This window comes from Hydra vulgaris, chromosome 12 (assembly GCF_038396675.1).
Source record: "Hydra vulgaris chromosome 12, alternate assembly HydraT2T_AEP".
Taxonomy (NCBI): Eukaryota; Metazoa; Cnidaria; class Hydrozoa; order Anthoathecata; family Hydridae; genus Hydra; species Hydra vulgaris.
The window spans coordinates 15,919,071-15,939,882 of NC_088931.1; the positions used below are offsets into that span (position 1 = coordinate 15,919,071).

The window sequence follows — 20,812 nt, forward strand, 5'->3', positions numbered from 1 at the left end:
ATTCAACTTGTCTTATATTTTTTTATGTTTATTAACAATTATAAAGTCAGTTGTAGAATTATTTGACCATTTAGATTTTACATGTTACTATTCAATCAGTCTTTTTTATATTAAATCAATTTTATATTAGATCAGATAGATTAGGTCAATCAGTCTTTTTTACTAGATTTTTCAGAAGATAAGACAGCATCAATGCTTAGTTAAATAGCTTTTTTCACTTCTTTTAGGGTCACAATATCATAGCTCAATTGATCTGTCTGATACTAAAAAAAATTATTTATAACTAATTACAAAATACAAAGAAAAAAATAACAACAGTAAAATAAGATTTTTACGATTTAAGATTCAAACTAACTTTAAAAAACGTTCTCTCTTTAATAAATTAACAATGAAAATTAATGAAAGTAGTTTTAAACACATTTAAAAGAATTATAAAAGTAAAATAGAAATAATAAACTATCATCCATTCACAGATGCATACAAAAAATAATAGTGTATGTATGCTTATTGCTAATTAAAAAATATGTATGAGAGGTTTGCAGTTGGGTAAGTTAAATTTTTAATAATTTTCACTAACTGTAGTATTAATTTGATTTATTGTTTGCCAAATTGGAATAGGTTTTTCTTTTGCTACATCTTTAAAATAAAACATTCTAAGTAAATAAAACTATAAGTGTACTGTACCAAATGTTTCAATCTGTTTTGCCTGCCAACAATCTGTGTAACAATCTTTTTGCTCCACCAGTAAATAAAATTCATTAAAGAGTAACAGAAATAAGCTTTAGTCAAAGGCATATAATAAGATTAAAATTATAACTTTTAGACTGAATCATATTATATGCTTTTGATAACTACTTATAGTATTACTATATATACTATTGTAGTATAAATAATACTAATAGTGAGTTTCAAAGGCATATAATATGATTCAGACTTTAAGTGAAAACAGTATTAATATAAGTTAATTTTATTTTAACCATGTTACCCCAGAAACATAAAAATTTATGTTTCTGGGGTATCTTTCTTTATAAAGAAAGATACTCTAGAATTATTATTGTGTAAAAGTTAGATAATTTAATTAATTTAAAAAGAAATTTAAACATTTAATAAATATATTAAAAATTTATAAAGTAAAGTTTATTTATATTACTATTAGTAATTGTTAAATATATAATATTTAAAAATTTAGTTTAAAAAAGATGCCAAAATTGTGTTATAGAACAATATTGGCAGAAATGTTGTGCAAAAGATATTTGGATTAAATAATAACTAAATTTTTTAAATACTTTATCTTGAACTAAAATTTTCCAGATTCAATAGTTTGATTTAAATTTTATTAACAAAGTTACACTTCCTACTCACCACATGTATGATACAATATCATTACTTATATTTTTACGCATCAAATAATAACATTATGCTGACAATAATATATTTAAAAAATCAATAATGGCTTCTTAGTCTTCTTTTTGATATATAAAATAACTAACTTACAAACTCTTAGATAGCTATGATCTATGATAAATCATACCTTCAATACAAATCATAACCTTAGATCTATGATAAATTATATGATTTGAAAATTCTTGCATGGATTTCTAATATATGCATCTACAATTACAGTTTATAACTTATATCTTCTTTTTAGTGATTCGTAAATATATTTGTATTTCTTTTAAAAACTGACATTTTGATGGTTATTCTACTTAAAACTACTATATAATTCTAATTTAGACATAGTTAGACATAATTTAGACCAGTTAAACTGGAATTCGGAACTGGAGTTTAAAAGCTGTCTTTCTAAGTAACTATATTGATACTTAAGTTAGTCATCATGTTGTCTATCAAGCTAATTACTTCAAGAAAAAGAACAGTTTTTTAAATAAAGTGAATTTCAATTTCTTTATAACTTTTAATGAGCAAATTATATTAAAAAAATAAATGACAAATGTATAACCCTAATTTAATGTTAGAGTTTATAATATTTGGCTATTTTTCAAAAAATAGACTCATTTGCAGATGTTTTGGATCAAGTTTTGATAAATTTTTGCCATTCTTTAAAATAGCTTTTTGGAGTTTTAAAAGCCAATGTCTGCTGTGCATATATACTATCAATTGCAAAGTTAACATCTGCTAAGGTTGCATCTTTTTTAATTCTATTCATTCTCTTACTCTCAAATTTTATTCTCTATCTCTATAAGTTTTGTAATTGTCCTTGTTTGTAAGACTGTTGTCATATGGGCTGGGTAATCTAATGATGCTGTTTCACTTTTAGGCAATGTTCAAACACATTGTTAATATAAATGCTCTATTTTTTAAGCCTAATCCTGTACCATTGCCATAAGGCAGCGACTCTTTCTCTTTGTATAAGTACTACTAATTTGCATCTTTTTACTGTAAAATTGCTCTTTCATGCTCTAATACCTCTATTCTTCTAGTTTTTTCCTTGCACTTCAAGTTTTTCCACTTCAAGTTTTCCTGATTTATACAACTTACAGTTTTTCAAGTTTTTTTTTATAAGTTTCTTGCATTTTTACTCTCCTAACTTAAATAGTTGTTTCTTGTAGTATTAAATTCCTAACTTAAATAGATACTTGCAGCCCTGTTTTTAGAGAAATAAAATTTTAAAAGTTTTAATAACTAGTCTAAATGTTTAGAAAATTTTTCAATGGCTTTTAGTTTTAATTATATGTAAGAATCAGAGATAGACAGTTCTAAGCATTTCAATGACAGTTCAATTTGATTTGTAAGATGTAGTTAGATTTTATCAATAAACTGATGTTGATTTATAAAATCACAATCATTTGAATATTTTATTAATTGACACTTTAATGAAAATTATTATAAAATTGTTTAAAGGAACTAACTCTCAGCACATGTTGTGTTTATATTAAAGAAAATTAAAATGTATATATTTGAGCTAAATTTTTTTGATTAAAACTAAATAATAAATGTGTATCAATAAAAATTAGGCTTGTCATTTTAGCCAAAACTTCATTTTATTTTGTATCTCAGCATCTTTATAATATACAATGCTATCTACAGGCTTATTCATTTATTTCATCAGCATTTGTTTATTTCATCTGCATTTAATTAGAAGGAGTATAAGTTTAAGTATAACTTCTAAACTTGGCATTCTATGCTGTTTAAAACTTTGACTTTCACATGATATGCATTTTTAATGATTTTAATATGCTTAAATAAATTAGTTTTGGTTAACATTAATGTTATTTGGCTAAAAACGAAATTAATTTTTTTAATTTTTATTGAATATTGAATACAGCATTACACTTCTTAAACAATATTTAATACTTATTAGATATCCATTATTTATTAGATATCAAAATGTTGGTATTTATTAGATATTCATTGTTTTTTTGTTTGTTTTTTTACTGGTATCAGCATTGGCAGCAATAATGCAGTTGGTACATTGTTATGATGCACTAATTGATGCATTATATTATTTGCAAATTTAAATATTTTTCAACGTGTAAGTAATATAATTTGTCATTAGTTGGTGCCAACTGATGCATGATATTATTTGTTTTCTGCTAACTCCCAGCTCTCCTTTGCTTAATAACTTAAGTGGTTGGAGATACTGAAGTTATTTTTTTTTTAAAAAAACATTTGTATTTAGTAATTTTAATGAGTTTAATTTAAAAAAATATATTTATGCTTGGTTTCCTTAATAACTCTACAAACCTGAATAAATATGCCCTATATGTGTACCAAAAAAGTATTTCCAAACTTTGAACTTAAAGTTATTAAATCTGTATATTTTTCTTGTGTTAAACATTTTAAATAATTAGATTTTTTTTTTTTTTTTGTATTCTAGAAACAATTACTAACTGCTGCAAAAAAAGCAATTTCAAAACTAAAAACACATCCTTTTTCGGCTGCAACCCATGAAGAGGTTTGGCTATGCTTTTTTTTTTTTTTTTTTTTTTGATGTGTTTGATATTTGTATAACACATTTTTTTTATAAAACAAAATTTTTTGTATATTTAGTATAATATTTTTTGATTTTTAATTTTTTTATTTAGTTTTGCTAATTTTGCTTTTTACTATCTATAAAAGTTATGTTATTCCTATTATTATTTACAAATTTAGTTATTTTGCCAAAGTAGTAGTTCTTGGGGACAATTATTTTAGTTAAAAAATAAAATAAAAATTTAAACATAAACTAAACAGTAATTTTTAAAAACATTAGATATATGATTATTAGGGTAAATCATACTTTGAAAATTTTTGATTTTTAATTCAGCAGATCATTTTACAGTGCCAGTCTATATAAATATTGACATCCGAAAATAAAAATTTTAATAATTTTTACCTATTATATGTTGGATTGCATTTTTTGTCAAGGAAATTTGTTCATTTAGACATAAATGCAAAGGCATGTCATACTTTACTAATTTTTTTTTTTTTTTAGTGGAACTAAAGATATTTGAAAAAAAAAGTTTTACCCAAAATTCATTGGTTTGGCAGTTTTCTTCATATTCATTTTAAAAAAAACACTATGTTAAGATTAAATATAAACATAAAAATTTAAGATTATTATCAAAGTGGCATTTATTTGAGCTTTACGGTTTTTTAAACAGATAAGCACTTATAAAAAATAAAAGTTGTCTGATCTAGGGTGCTATTTAATATGGAAATAATATGAAAATTATTTTTTTTAAAAAGTTAATTTGTTATTTGAAATATATATTTAATTATTTTTTTGTGTACAATTTTGTTTAAAGAAAGCTAATAAAATCTTTTTTGAATCAAACTTAAATTAGTCATTCATGCTCTCACGAAACTTTTAAACTTTTAATCTTTCTTTTTAAAACCACAAATGAAAACTGCTACTTCTCTAACCTCTTTTACAGCTCTTTCATAAGTTTGTGTGAGCAGAGAAAAGTACTGAGCTTTAAAACAACTAACCAGATATTTTTCAAGATTGTATGTAGAGATTTGGCATATAAACACTGGTTTCAATATTATCCCCTCCCAATCTGTTAGCTCTTTGATATAAACAAAAAAACAATAAAAACATCTTCATTATAAAGTTCTCTAAACCTATCATTAACTAATATTCGTGGTTTTCAAAGTAACTTTCCTTCTGTTGAGTCTTATCTTTTGCAAAGTTCACCAGACCTACTTGCTCTTTGTGAGACTAATTTGAGTTTACCTGTCTTACCTTGTGATCTTAGTGTTGACTGTTATCTTCCTTTAATTTGTAAAGACTCAAATAGTTCACCCATTTGTTGAATTCTTACACCCATTTGTAAGAATTCACCCATTTGTCAGGAAACTATATTTGAATCCACAGACTATTCTTTTATGAGCTTTCATCTAGCACCACTTCACTCTATAACCTTTCTCTTTGTTCTATATCGTTCTCTATATCTCAAGACTGCACTCTTTTTAATGTTATTTCTGATCAAATTAACCGAGCCCTTTCTCTTTATCTTTTACCCAATATCGTCGTTGTTGGTGACTTAAATGCTCATCACACTAAATGGCTTGGCTCTAGTGTCAGTGACTCTGCATCCGTTAAGGCCCACAACTTCTGCCTTTCTCAATCCCTAACACAAATAGTCAACTTTCCAACTCGCTTTCCAGACAATCCTAATCATTTACTGTTTATACTCGAATTGTGTCTTGTTTCTGATCCTTGTCAGTGCTCAATTTCTCCAAGTTTACCTTTAGATGCTTCTGATCACAGTTTGATTTCTCTAAAACTATTATCTCATTCTTCTTTATCATCAGAATCTCCCTTTCACATTTCTTACAACTACCTTGAAGCTGACTGAAACTCTTTCCATGATTTTTTTTGTGATACCCCTTGGGTTGATATCTTTCCTCTTTTTACTAACAAATGTGCTTCTTATGTAACATCTTGGATTCAGACTGCCATCGAATCTTTTATTCCCTCTCAACAAAACCAAGTCAAGCCTTACTTTTCTCCATGGTTTTCTTTTCATTGTGCTGTTGCAATTTCTAAACGTAATCTTGACTTCTATATCTATTGCCAAAACTATTCTTTAGAAAATAGAAATTTGTTTACTATGCGAGGAAAACCATAGAAAAAAATTTTAAAAGTTTTAAAAATTCTTATGATTTCTATGATGCCTCCATACATTTCGCACAAAAAATAATCATTTTTTCTTGATCCGGCATTCAAAATTTGCGCTCTAGATAACCAAAGGTTGTTAATACTCAGGTTGGTTACATTATCAATGATAACAAAAATGGTTGAATTGTTAATTTAAAATAAAGTTTTATTAAAAACTTATTTGTTTGAATTTAAATGCTAAAAAACAACATAACTTTCCAGTCCCTTTAATATAATCATTACTTTACAAAAAGTGTAACCAGAGTTTTTCACTACAGAGAGTTTTATAGCCAATAACAAATTTGAAAGTTGATAAATAATAAATTAAAATAAATGTTTAATTCAAAAATGTAGTTAGTTGTAACAAACATAATTTTTTAATTTTTTTATTTTTAATTTTATATAGAGATTTTACTAGAGCATTACCCAAAGGGAGCCTTACCTTTGGGTAATGCTCTAGTAAAATCTCTTATGACAGGTAACACACTTGTAAGAATAAAAACAAAATTTTGAAACTTAATAACATTAATTGCACTGAAAAAACTATAAGCATGAGAACAATAGACAATTTAAAAAGAAAGTGTTCTTTATTTTTTAAATTGATCTTGCTTGTGTTGGGGTTTTTTTTTTCTTAATGTTTTATTAGTGACACAGTAGCATCAAGGGCTCATGCAAATACTAATTAGTGAAAACCAGGGATGCAGAGTCCCAAAAGGACTCCAGCTTTATATCTCCATTTTTTTCAGGTCTGTAGTGTCCAGAAGCTCTAAACATGTTTGTTGACTTATGATCTGCTGTAAGAAAAAATTCATGAGATTTAATGACTTGGAACCTATTGTCTTTAAGTCCCGAGTCCATGCCACCATTATACCTAAAGACTCCGGGTTAAAAAAATAATTGTTCTTAACTTATTAAATTGTTTATAACTTCAAAAAAATATTTTGATTAGGCAGATTAAATTCAGGCCTTGTTACGAGATTTCGCAGCGTAACGAAAACGCGTAACGCATTTCTAAGTAACTCAACTCGGCAAATGTATTTTGTATTGTTAGAAGTTATATTGCGTCACTAGCGTCTTTTCAAGTACAGCATTGTATAGGTACGTGTGTAAAAATTTCAAACCATTTATTTATTCAAGTTTTATGTATGGTTCGAAAGAGCTTTGAATTTGTAATAAAATGGTGAAAACTTTATGAAAAAAGAATCATTACAAAAAAAGTTATGCTCATTTAAGTAACATTATTTTTTATCAGGCATTGCTTAAGAAAAATGCAACTTATGTATAAAACTCGCATTTGGTTAACGGCAGCTTTGTAATAGAATCATTGTTAATTTGCGCTTGATTTTGTATAGTGAAATGTGCAAAACGATTAAAAAACGTAATTAAAAAGTTTCGAATTAAAGTAACAAAATTTTTTTTAATGATTAAAATGTAATCAGGGCTCGAATTAACGTAAAAAAATCTAATCACGATTTTTTTGTTGCTCATAACCCCTCCTCCACTTCCGCCGGAGGGGAGGGGGCATTATTTATTTTAACTTATTTATAATAACATATATAATAAGTCTCATTTTTGCATAAGATTTCATAACATTTACGTTCAGCGGTTGTAAAGTAGCTTTAGTTAAAATTACATTATTACTATTATTATATTGCATTAAATCTAACGGCTGTATTTTTGTAAAATCAATGAACTTGATATAATCTTCTTTTAATTAATTATTTCATTTTCTATTTTATTTACATATTTTAAACTGTTTAAAACAACTAGAATATTTAATTTTCTATAAGTTTTTAACAGTAAAAATTATTTAAAACTCTAACAAAACAATCTATAAATTTGAAACAGTTATAAAAAACTGTTAAAATTGACGAAAACATTATCGTGATAAAATGTTAAAACTTAACATTTTCACGAAAACCCGCACAATCACAAACAAGAATGATAATTAAATTCTTATTAAGTAAGTTTTCTTATCTAAATAACCTTATCAAATTCCCATGATATTTCTATCTATTGCTTTTTCATTCAATGTATTTTTTAATAAAAGTTAGTGTTCACTTTTTTCATTCAATAAAATAAAGCGAAAGAAAAAAATGTGTCTAAATAATAGAATCTTTTACAATCTAATACTTTTTTTGATTGCTTGTAGAAAAGGTATTAGATTGTAATTGTAAATATTTTGATCATTTTGTAATCATTTCACTAGTTTAATGGTTAGAATATTAAATTTTATATATAGTGCGATGCCAGTGAATCTTTTTTTATTGATATTGTTCCTTTAATCCAGGTCATGGAAAACAATTTTGTTTGACTTATCCATTTTTCAAATTGTTTACATAAACTGCATCTTAATCTTATAACTTCATTTCCATTTAAATCGTATTCTAACTCGCAATTAAAATGTTTTTCCCACTTTTTAACTGTAGATAATCTGCATCTGTGGTCCTTATTTGCATCTATTTATTGCTATTAATTTAAAATTAGCAAGTGTTCTAACAAACTTTAAAGTTTTTTTTTAATAACTATTTAGAGTCTATATTGCCTTCCACTATTCTTCGCAAAATAAACTTATAAAAATATCATTAAATTTGTTCATAATGAATGAGCTAAATCGAAATAAAGCCCTTGAGAATTCGAGTTAAGAAAGTGAATTTTTAATCAACTAACTTTTATTTGTTTTTTCAATCAAAATCTTTTATTTCTTGATTCGAATAGGTATTTAATCGTTTGTTTTTTAAAAAATTTTCCTTCCTTAACCAATCGGTCTTTTTCCTGCATTTGAAAATTTTTGCTAATCGATTTTCTAAATCTTTTATTTTTCTTTCTTTTACTTTATGCTCCGCTTTAAAAAAAAAATTATCGTTGCAGAAGTCACTGCAGTTTTATACTGTAAAAGAACACTAAATATTCGCGAATAGAGTATCAATCTTCTAAAATAAAAAAAGAATAATCATGTAAAAAAGAAAGAAAAAACAAATTTTAAGAAAAAACTAATCGCGAAGGTGCGAAAAGTAATCGCGATCGCAATACGCTTAATTCGAGCCCTGGTAATAGTAACATTTATAACAAAATTTTATAAAACATGCATAAAAAAATATCGCGTTTTTTTGAAATATTTACAATAATTATATATATATATATATATATATATATATATATATATATATATATATATATATATATATATATATATATATATATATATTTATGGTTAAGGGTATATATATTTATTTTATTAAATATGCACCAAGGCTAGGATTTCTATAGCGTATCTTTAAATGCATATAGGTGATCTTTAAATACATTAAAAGCCTTAGCATTTTTGCCTTATTTTTATCGTTACTAATGAATTTTAATGAAAGATATATATACAAAAAAGAGATATATATATATATACATATATAACATATATGATATTTCAGTGGAGGCCAGAGTAGAAAAAAATAATCATAAAACACCATATAGTTAAACTAAAAACCTACAAAAAAATATCCATCTAAACAATGGGGGGGGGCATGTCCACCACGGCTCTACTTCATTTTCCCTTCCTTATGTCTATCCAACAAACCGCAAAAAATGAAAATAGGTTTTTTAAAAACATACTTCTTTAACAAAAAATTTAGATTATAATAATTATTTCTTTTTTGCTTAGTAATGTTTTTAACAGAATTGTGGCTTTGAAGAAAGCCTAGTTTTTGAAGCAAACAAAGCTGTGACATCTATAGCTAGGAAGAGTCGATTCTTTAGTACGCAAAGGAAACCACATCCAATGATATCTAAAATAAAGTAAACCCCTAAATTAATATAGCCATACCTATTTATGATGCCTTATGTCGCGGATAATAAATAAGGATGCCTTATGTCATGGATAATAAATAAGGATGCCTTATGTTGCGGATAATAAATAAATATATAACTGTTATTATTGCATTAATAAACGTAATCAATCTCTAAAAAAATATGAACCGGTTTAATTTTGATATGAAAAAGATCAACATCGATCGAAGCAATCGTGTGGTTTTCATCATGTGTAACCTTGCAATGATAGATAGATAAAATATATCAGATAAATAAAATTTAAAAAAAAATTAAGGCTAACAATTAACTAATGTATAATAAATTAACATGTAACTGTTATTACTGAATTAATAAATATAATCTTGAGGTCTTTAAGATAAACATCTACAGTAGCAAGCTGCCGTCGTAGTTAAAACTTTGCAGTAAAAGATAAATGAAAATATATTAGATATTTAGCACAATAACTAAAAAACCATTACAAATTAGAGATGAGAATGATTTCCTAACTTAAAAAAAAAATTCCAAATCACTTAACTCCTGATACACAACACATTTCCCATTTCCAAACAGAAAAATCAATAGAACTAGACCTTTCAATACTTTTTAACCTGAAATATAATAGATTTGATTATAAGTTATAATGAAAAGAAAGTTATATTGTGTTAGCGTAACTATCTGGTAATGGCATATGCCATTTGCCTAGAGTGTACTGATTTATTACTAACATCTCTTAATCCATGCAAGCAAAGGTCTGTCTTTTTGGATAGAAACAATGTATAGCCATCGTTATGATTAACATTAATTGTCATGAGCCAGGCAATTTGCTTATGTCAAATAGTAAATGAGCTTTGGTTGTTGGATATCGGTAACTAACCGACTACCTAAAATTACATTTCTATATACATATATGTATATGCATATATGTATACATAAAAACAAATTAAATAATTTTAAATCTTTTCATTATCTTAAAAAAAAGGGGAGGGTAGAGAATATGATATACATTAGGCACTGTAAAATTTATTATAAAAAATAAAGATTAACCTACTATCTGTAAATAATATCTGTTAATGCAAGTTTATAAGACATACTATTATTTAAAATAACATATACCTTATTACACATTTCTATTATGTTATTGCCATATCACCACTTATTATGTATGCAGAAAGTTGATATTTGCTCACTTAATACTCAACACCATCATCATCTTCATTTTCTTTTTGGTTTCCAATAAGAAATTATATATACATCACTTTTCTTCTTTTTAATGCCAACAATTCTGCTGTAATATACATCCTGGGTGTTAGTGGCATTATCGAACCTCATGTGGCAAATACTTCTTCCAATAGAGGCTCCAATAAGAATTTCTTCAATATCTGAGACCTCATTATTTTCTAGGTCAGGAAACATTTCTTTTACCTGATCAGGCATGCAATTTTTTAATACTTTTTCTACATTTCTGCGTTTTTTGTTTTCTTTTTTCTGAATTTTATCTGCCATTCGTTTTATCAATTCTAACTTCTAAATTCTAACAAATATGCAAGATCATTATGATCTTGCATATTTGTAAACCGCTTTTTTCTGGCATTAGAGATAGCCCATAGTATCAACTTTGGCGTTTTGCATAGCAAAGCAGTTGCTTTATTTTTGCAAGCACGAAGTTTTGAAGAAAGAAAACAAAGAGTGGCATTTGGAGTTTTGCGCTTTGCAGCGCTAAACATACCCATAAGTTCTTCTGAATCAATGTTGTGAAGCCTAGCAGACTTAGTCTGGTCTTTAAGGTGATCATTAGAACTCATTTCAAATTGCCGCTTGTACTGCCTGTCAATGACGCTAGTAACTGCATTAAGGCAGTCAGCTAATGCTTTACTCATTTCATCAATTACTGGGCAAAAGCTGATTATTGAATCAAAAACTATATCTTCAATATCATTACCAAAGAAATCAGTTTTTCGTTTAAGTAGAGATAAAGGATTCTTGATGCTCTCAATAAGAGTGTTCCGAACATCTTTTACTACCTGAATGCCAGATATGTAGTCAAGTCCCGTACCAGGTGCAATATAAAATTTTGTCATCTAAGGACCAAAAAGTAGCTTTCCAAATAAAGCTAAAACACACAATTCATGGATACCTAAGGTGAAAAAGTTAATTAGTAACAAAGAATAATCTTTGTTTATAATAGTCTTTACTCCCCGTTAATCTTGCAAGTGTCATTACTATTTGTAATTTGTATTTGTAACTATATTTGTAACTAATTCTATAGCCTATAATATTGTGTAGCACTTTATCAAATGAACTGAACAGGTATAAAAAAGAAAAAGCTGTTTCAGATGTAAAGTCTTGAAATAAACTATTTCGCAAACCTCCGCATAACGCCAAGCCAGAACACAGAAATATCTTCAATATGGCATAATGATGGATCAAAATACCATGTGTGAAAAAGCATATGTAGTCTGTTGCCTCTATAGCGTGGTAGCAATCCTCTGGGCAACTCGTGTTGGTCCAAAAAGGTTATAAAACCTTATGGATCACCTTTGAATATCATAAAAAAGCTCATTTTGGCAATAGACTTTGTAATATGACTCTGATAGTCATAAGCTGTACCTTCAGGAAGTTGATCAATAGCTACAACCATACATACCGATTCTGCTGTCAAGTGCACAGCATTTACATGAACACCCTCCTGGGTTGTTGCATCAAAACCAAGTGTCAGATCTTTTGTTGTAAATGCTATCTCAGCAGCCTTTAAGTCTGAAAGCTCACCAAGCTCACACATCATTTGTTCTACAGTTGTATGATGTGGAATTCGACTAAATCGATAGCCAGTATGTTCCCCAATTTTACGGAGCAGAGATGGCACACTTTGTGTAGGAACTTGGCACACAAGTATGTCATATATAAGTCTCGTAATATATGCTGAGTAGCATTTTTCATTTTTGGTGTTTTGTGTTACTTGCTGAATTTCCTCCAACTCCTGTAAATTCAGAATTTCATTTTGTAGTACAAAAATTGCAGAATTTTTTTCAGCAAGTTGTTGGCTTAACATTGCCTTTTGATAAGAAAACTTTCTTTGCGTGGATGTCAACTGTTTCAAACAAAAAATTTGATTTTGAAGTTTTTTCAACTGTAAATTTAAAAACTTTTCTTTTAATTTTTTTCTAAGTTGAGAAATTATCTTTTCCTTACGAATAATAACTTGACTTATATATTTAGACCTGTATGCTCTAGCCTTTGCCTTATCTCTTAAACCTTTAATATCCTCTTTATGCTTTTTCTTAATTGCCATTTTGTTTGCCAAAATGGTTAATCTCTTTCTCATAACCTTTTTTCTGGAACTCAACTGGTCAGCTCTCAAACTGGATAGTGGTTCATGAGAAGAGGTTTTTAAAGTAGGACGAGATAAAGGAGATAAGTGATCACTATTTGATACAGATGAAACACTGATTTGTTGAGAAGAAAATAAAGAACATGTAGCAAAGTCAATTGAGGTTGTGATTGATTGCGATGTTTGTGCCACAGCAGATGTTGTTATTTGGTATGCAAAGAGCATGTTGCAGACGTCAACTAATGGTTTTGAATTTCGTGAAAAATGGTTTACAAAGACTTTTGATGTTCTAACTAGTTGCTGAATCTCACTTTTGATGTTAAAATACTTACCGATTAGTTCTACAGTTACTTTATATAAATCGTTATTAGTTGCAAATATATGCAGTACATGTCCATTTCTACAGCCAATATTTAAATGAGCTGGTATTGGAAAATTACAAGCTAAATAAGTTTTAGAGCTTTACCATAAAATAGATTTGTTTTCTTGTGAGGTCCCATGATGCACTAAATTAAATTCAACAATCATAATACTACTATTTAATTGGGTTGGCTATTAATCATAGTTAAATAATTTAAAAAATCACCATTAATCTATAAAAAAAATTTTAAATAAATGCATAATTTTTATATATCATATATAGCTTAAGGTGGCTATATGGTAAATTATGGGTATGGAAAAAGCTGAGAAAATGCTGTTTTTGTTTTTAATGATTTTTATGCAGAATCATCATAAAATAGTGTTATATAATTTTAATTTTAGCATTTTAAATTTTATTTTGCAGAATTTTGCCTTTAAACTAATTTTGGTGGGTGAAAAGAGTTAGCCATCAAAAAAAAAATTAATATATAACCACCTAAATTATACTTGTTAGTTTTTGTGTAAATCATTTAACAATTATAAAAAAAGAAAACCCAAATATTCTTAGTAGTAAAAGGCTATTAAAAAAAAAATTTGTCTAACAGTTCTAATAAAATATATCATTATAATGAATAAAAAATTAAAAATACTGAATTCTCCACTGTCAAAAACTGCCCCTTCCCCTAATACTATGTAATGCAAGTGGAAATACATACCTCCACTGCGCGGAACAATTGGGTATGTGGTCATGAATATTTTTTGATGAGATTTGGCAGGCACATAGAAAATAGATCTATACAGTTGCCTGAAAAATTTTAAATATGTACCAACATGCCTTCAATATTAATGCACCTCTGGAACAGAAACGAAATTTTAAAACCGAATGAAAATCACTGGTAACTGTAAAAAAAAACAGAATTTATAACAAAAAGTATCAGTAACAATAGCAGAAACAGTTTTATAAAGTATAACAGTAACACTAAAAGAGGTGGAAATGGTACCTCCACTGGGTCGAAAAATGCGGTATTTTTTAATGAAATTTGGTAGGCACATAGGAAATAGATCTATACAGTTGACTGGAAAATTTCAAATATGTACCAACATGCCTTCAATATCAATGCAGTGCCAGAACAGGAACACAATTCTAAATAGCATTAAATAAACTGAAAAATTTATTACACGTAAAAAAAAAACATAATTTATTCAAGATAAAACATTCTACTTTTTTAATAAAGTCTAAGCTGATATAAAGTTCTAAAAACAAAGACAAATAAATACATCTTTACCACACCGACTTTGAGCACGCTGTGAAAAAAAAGGTCACAGTTTTTGTCTTTGAAATCGGTGCCGTAAAAAGCCAGATACGCGCGTACTTACATTGTAATAAAGTTATTTTATTAACGCGTTAAAAATCATACAAACAGTTTTTTTTTCTCACTATAACAAGAGTTACAAATAAAATCTAAGTTCCTATTTGAAAAATAATTTTTATTATTTTTTTCAAATATGAACTAAATTTTATTTTGAAATAAATATTTTTTTCATAAAACGTAAAATAATATGTGATTATTTTCTTATAATTTTACAGTTGGTTTTTGGTTATTTTATTAACTGTTAATAAATTTTTTCTTATTTATTTTGTGAACTCTTTTTAATAATGTTTTTAAACAATATAGAGTTTTTTTTTAATTATTTATCAGTTACCGATAACATATTTGTGATCATAATTTATTTTCATAAATTAAGCGAACGTCATTAAAACTTTACGTTATTGAATTAACAATAAACAAAATATCTTATTAATAAAATATTTACATCAAAATAAATCGTGCATTTTTAATACTATTATGACAAAAAATAATTTTTATATTTAAAAGGAATTTATACATTTAATTCCTTAAGATAAAACTTAAAATGCTTTATTTTTTTTAACTAATTTTTAACAACAACAAAAAAAATTATTAAACAAACTGTTTCCTTAACAAAAATCTATTAGTTTACAATTGCGGTTATTCTTCTGAATAAACGTCACGTTAACGACAACAAGAGATAATTTAAAATATTCTAAAAGATTAAAGTTTTTGCGTAGCGCAACACTGCTGAACGCGTAGGCAAAATTGCCTTTTCACAGGCAAAATGCGAGCTGCGTAACTCTTCTTAACAAGGCCTGAAATTATTGTTTTACTTCTAATAAGTTAAGATTTTTTTTGATTAAAATGGCGATTGCAGGCCTTAGTTCTAATTGGTTTTTGTTTGTTTTTTCAAATTAAGATGTGTTAATACTTTCAAAAATTTTTAATTTTTATTTTTTGGCAGGATGATACCTGTGCTGTGTGTCTTGAATCTTATAAAGATGGTGAAACCTTAAGGGAATTGCCATGCATGTAAGTTTTCTGATATTCGTGGATTTTTTTTCCCTTTTATACCTATTGTTTTTCTTTTATATCTTTTAATGATAATATTACATGATTATTAATTATCTTTTTTAAAATATTTTTTTATTTAATAATGTTTTATTTATGAGTTTTATTAAAATAAATTTGAATTTTTAATTCTAAATAAATTTTTATTAATTTGAAAAATTAAAACCCCAGCAACAAGTCAGTCCACAAGTCCCCAAGTGACTTTTGCTAGGATTTAGTTTCTGACTTTTTGTGTGGTTTTAGATGTTTTGTGTAGTTTCTAATATCTTATAGTTACTCCTTATCTTCTTCTAGGAGCATCCATAAAGTACTTACACAGTAAAACCATTGATTTAGGACCCTCTCAGAAATTATATGCATCTGTATGGTTGACAATCAGCTGCAGGGTTAGAAAAAACTTAAGGTTTTTTAAAAAAACCTAACTTGGGTTTTATGGGTTTTATCAGTTTTATCGGGTTTTAAGGTTTTTTTAAAAACTATTTGAAATTCCAAATTTTTATTATTTTATATGAAATGTATTTTTCTTTTAACTTTATAAATTCATTCTCCATTACTTCTGTGTCAACTACAGTCAAGTGTCCACTACAGTCATTTTTTCAAAATTATTTTACTTTCATGTAATTTACAGTCAAGGGTGGTACTTATTTTAAACAAAATTATTTTACAACCCTCTCTTAACCCTAAACTCAGAAACATGAAAATTCTTAAACAATAAATAAAATAACACTATTAACACTAGGGACTTAAAAAACAAAAAACAATCTGAAACAAAAAATTAACGAAAACATAAAAATCTCTAACAAATAACAAAAAATATATAACAATCTGTTTCTCTAGGAGTGTTATGCCCTTAGAGAAACAGATTGAGCACATACATTTCAGAAGTACAGGGTGGATTTGAATCTCAGCATCTTGATTGTAAACCAAACGTTTTGCCCCTAGTCTACTACCACATATCTATGATGCACAACATTCACTATAAGTGATGTTAATTAATTGCATTAAATTAAAAATATGTTCAGAATATTTTTGACTGAGAAAAATCAGTTGATTTCCTTTTTTTTTTTTTTCTTTTTTCTTTTTATTTTTGTATATTTAAAATATTGCTCCTAAAATTAGCCAATAACACACACCTCCACTTACACACACTTCTCCCCTCTTCCTCAACGCATAAAATTTCAAAACATTAAAAACAAAAAAAAACTTTTAGTTTATTGGACATATCTTTGTTACATATCAATATCAATACATATCAATACATACAATATTAATTTTTTTAAACTGCTTTTGTTTAAAAAAACCAGGTTTTTGGAGAGATAGAGAGATAGTCAAAATGCATAGTGGTTGTCTTTAACATCCCTCCCCTTTGTACGCATTTGTATTTTTTTGGGTAATCTCCCTCCTCCCATGCATGCCTTCGTACTTCATGAAAAACCTTTGAACTGATTTAGACCATGCTATGATCCCACAAACTTTAATCTTATTTTAACCAATACCTTCTATTTCTAATTTTTTTTTTTTTTCAATTTTTTTCACAAGAGAAACATTAAAAACAAAAAAAAATTTATAATTGCAATAAGATGAGATATTTTATTGCATTTGCTTTCAAAATTTACTTCTGCAAGCAGTACCGTTACACATTGCTCAGGAGATTATGAATATTAGGAAAAAAAAAAGTTCTATATGAAAATTAGAAATTGTGGTGAATGGTTTGTAATATTGCTGTGGTTACTCGTTGGTCACTGAGCCAACATCAGATGTTCACATAGAACACAAACACACACACACACACACACACACACACACACATATATATATGCTGAAAAATGAGTTTTATGGTCTATCTAACTATTCAACAAAATCAGATCAGGAGATCTCACTGATTGCTCTAACTATACCCAATCATTCTTGTTGTTATTAAATATAGTCTTGTTATAAAGTTCTTGACATTTCAAAGGCTTTTGATAAAGTTTTGCATGCCAGTCATCTCCTTAAGCTATTTTTATCTTTTTACTGTTACTGTTATTTCACGCCAAGAAACTTTTATTGCTCTTCTTTTTTTTTTTTGTCTTGAGCTTCAATATTTTGTAATTCTTCATATCTTTTACTCTTGAAATATACACCTATTAAGGTGCTGACTATTATTGCACTATTCTTACACTATTTTTATACTCTTTACACTTATTCTTATATTGTTATATTATTGTATAATATAATAGTATTTATATATTATTTTATATAACATAATATTAGTTATATATTATTGTATAACTAAATGACCAGATCCGTAAAAATACAGGTCTTTGTAAGTCTATTGCATTCCGACCTTTTCTTTACTTTTTCCTTATATATATCCTAGCTTTTCAGATCTGTAAAACACCAATCATTTTAATTCCTTATTTACTTCATATTTTTTAGTAAAATAATGCATTCTAGAAAATTGCTTTAAAAACAAACATGCACACCTTTCTTAGATACGTAAAGTTTATAAGAGATTTATAATTAGGTCTGTTTTTCTCTTAAACACATATTATTGATAACTCAATAAAGTGGTTAAGTGTGCTGTTATTTCGTGGGGTTCAAGACCTTCTATTAGCAACATTTATACACAACACTATACAAATGGCAGAACTAAGAAGATGACGTAATTTTAGCAATCAAAAATTATCAAGAGAGGGATTTAAAGTTAAAGTGTCAAATTTTCCACCTGGATGAGACAATATGTTTCGTATTTTTTCAATCTTGTCAATTCTGTCAATAACATAAAAACAAAAATTCAAAACAAAGCTGTTTAAGCAGTTTTTCTTACATTACACACAATCCTGTATCAAATATTTTTACATTTGCATGTAACATATTTGTTTATTGTTATATTATGTTATATTAAATGCTATGCAATAAAGCTGCACTTATTTAGACAACCCACCTGAAAAGTGTTAATTGGTTGCAATCTGTATAAGAGTTTATAAAATGGTTTTAAAATAAACTTTTTATAATTACATGCATAAATTCGATAGAACAGTAAATTAATACGCTATTGTCAGTGCCGTTTTGCAAGGCTATCATCAGTGTCATTTTGCAATACAAGGGCATTTAATTGTTAAAATTTTAAGTTTTTTCTAGCTACAGGCTTTCCTCCGCAGCAGCACCTTCTGGAGTTGCAGGGCTATCTTAATAAACTTTTTTATTATTAAGTTTCAGACCATAAATTTTTTTAGACCATTCACAGCCTATTAGGAATAGTTACTTAAGCACATTAAAAACATGTATCTCTATCATGGCATATGTGCAACAAATTTCTCCCGGTGTTTTGATGTTTTCAGAAATTTTAAGCATTTTTAAAATTTCTCATCCTTTCATTTGTTATAGTATTTAATATCTTTATATATGTCATGTATATAGTATCTATAAAACTTCAAAAGTGTTTTTTTTTGTATGTTAGAAAAATCAAAAAAGATTTAAAAAAAGGTGCTAGTGGTTGATTTTGCTTCAGAACCTCTGTGAGCTAACCACTTCAACTATATAAGCGTGTTGCCTGACAATAATTTTAAAACTATTTAATAAACTTAATTTAAGACTTTATATAGTGGCAAATAAATGCTATAGATCAAAACTAAGGAGAAGTTGCCGCATTGCTATATATATATATATATATATATATATATATATATATATATATATATATATATATATATATATATATATATATATATATATATTTAATAATTTTTAACATATTGACTCCCAACAAGGCTGCAAGCAACCACTATTATAGCTGGAAGTTACTGTAAAAGAAAAGATAAACTTAATAAAGCAAGATAACAATTAACAGACGACTTGAAAAATTGCAAAATATATGAATCAGGAAAACAAAATAAAGGGAGCAAATTCTGAAGAACTATTGTTTGAGGAATAAAACTAGACTAATAAGAATTGTTGGAGCAACAGTCACAGTAAAAGGATGAGACTTAATTTAATGACGAGTAACACAAGAATAAATTTTAGTAGATGGCACAAGAGTTATTATTTTAAGCATGTTTTTTTATAAAACATTTTTCAAATAATAACAAACCACTAAATACAAATAAAACAAACATTTATATAAATTTTTTTTTTAAATAAACAGTTTCATTTGTGGATGTATATCTAAATATTAAAGCATTTAGTGATATTGATTGTACTGTCAGGTCAGGTTATCCTGCTACTGGTAACAGGATAACCTGACCTCAAAAATACTCATCGTGGGCATATGTTAAACATATCAAAGACTTAAGAGGTAAACAGATTCTATCTGTTGACCAGCCTTGCACCCTTTCTTCATCTATTAGGCTGGCACAGATGTATTTTTAATACGTTGTTTCCGGTTTAGGATGTTGAATGCTGGATCTTTTTGACTCGTTCCATGGGTTTTGCTTGTGTCTCTGTTTTTATGACTAGGCAACTCGTTCTATTATCTCCTAATGAGGGTACAACTCTAAAACTCAGTTTTATGTTCTGAAGCTGTCAGGTAGTCAGGTTCCCCCAACTCTGTGGTAGCTCTCAGAGAAGCTAATTCCATCAACAGCTGAAAAATATCAAGGTTTTAACAGTGCCGTGTTGCGCATGGATGTTATCCCTGTTTGCACTTTTGGTGTGCATTGCCAAGGCCACATTTGGAGCCCTTTGTTACGGCTTAGGGTTTTTAATAGTAATGAGGCAATTGCTTGGGCTATTTAACAATGTACTGAGTACTATCTATACATTGAGTCAAGTTTTTTTAAAAATTTAAAAATGACCAAAGTACCAAAAACTATAAAA

The 20,812-nt window shown here is 27.3% G+C and overlaps 1 protein-coding gene across 3 annotated transcripts in view; it reads left to right on the forward strand.

The window, feature by feature from the left end:
- The window catches only part of LOC100212091 (RING finger protein 150), a 38,724-nt gene that overhangs the window by 6,352 nt on the left and 11,560 nt on the right, over nt 1-20,812 (forward strand). For all 3 annotated transcript variants that reach the window (XM_065812328.1, XM_065812327.1, XM_065812329.1), the window contains exons 2-3: nt 3,836-3,913; nt 15,909-15,976. In XM_065812328.1, the coding sequence (XP_065668400.1) occupies nt 3,836-3,913; nt 15,909-15,976 (146 nt within the window). The remainder of the gene's footprint in view (nt 1-3,835; nt 3,914-15,908; nt 15,977-20,812) is intronic.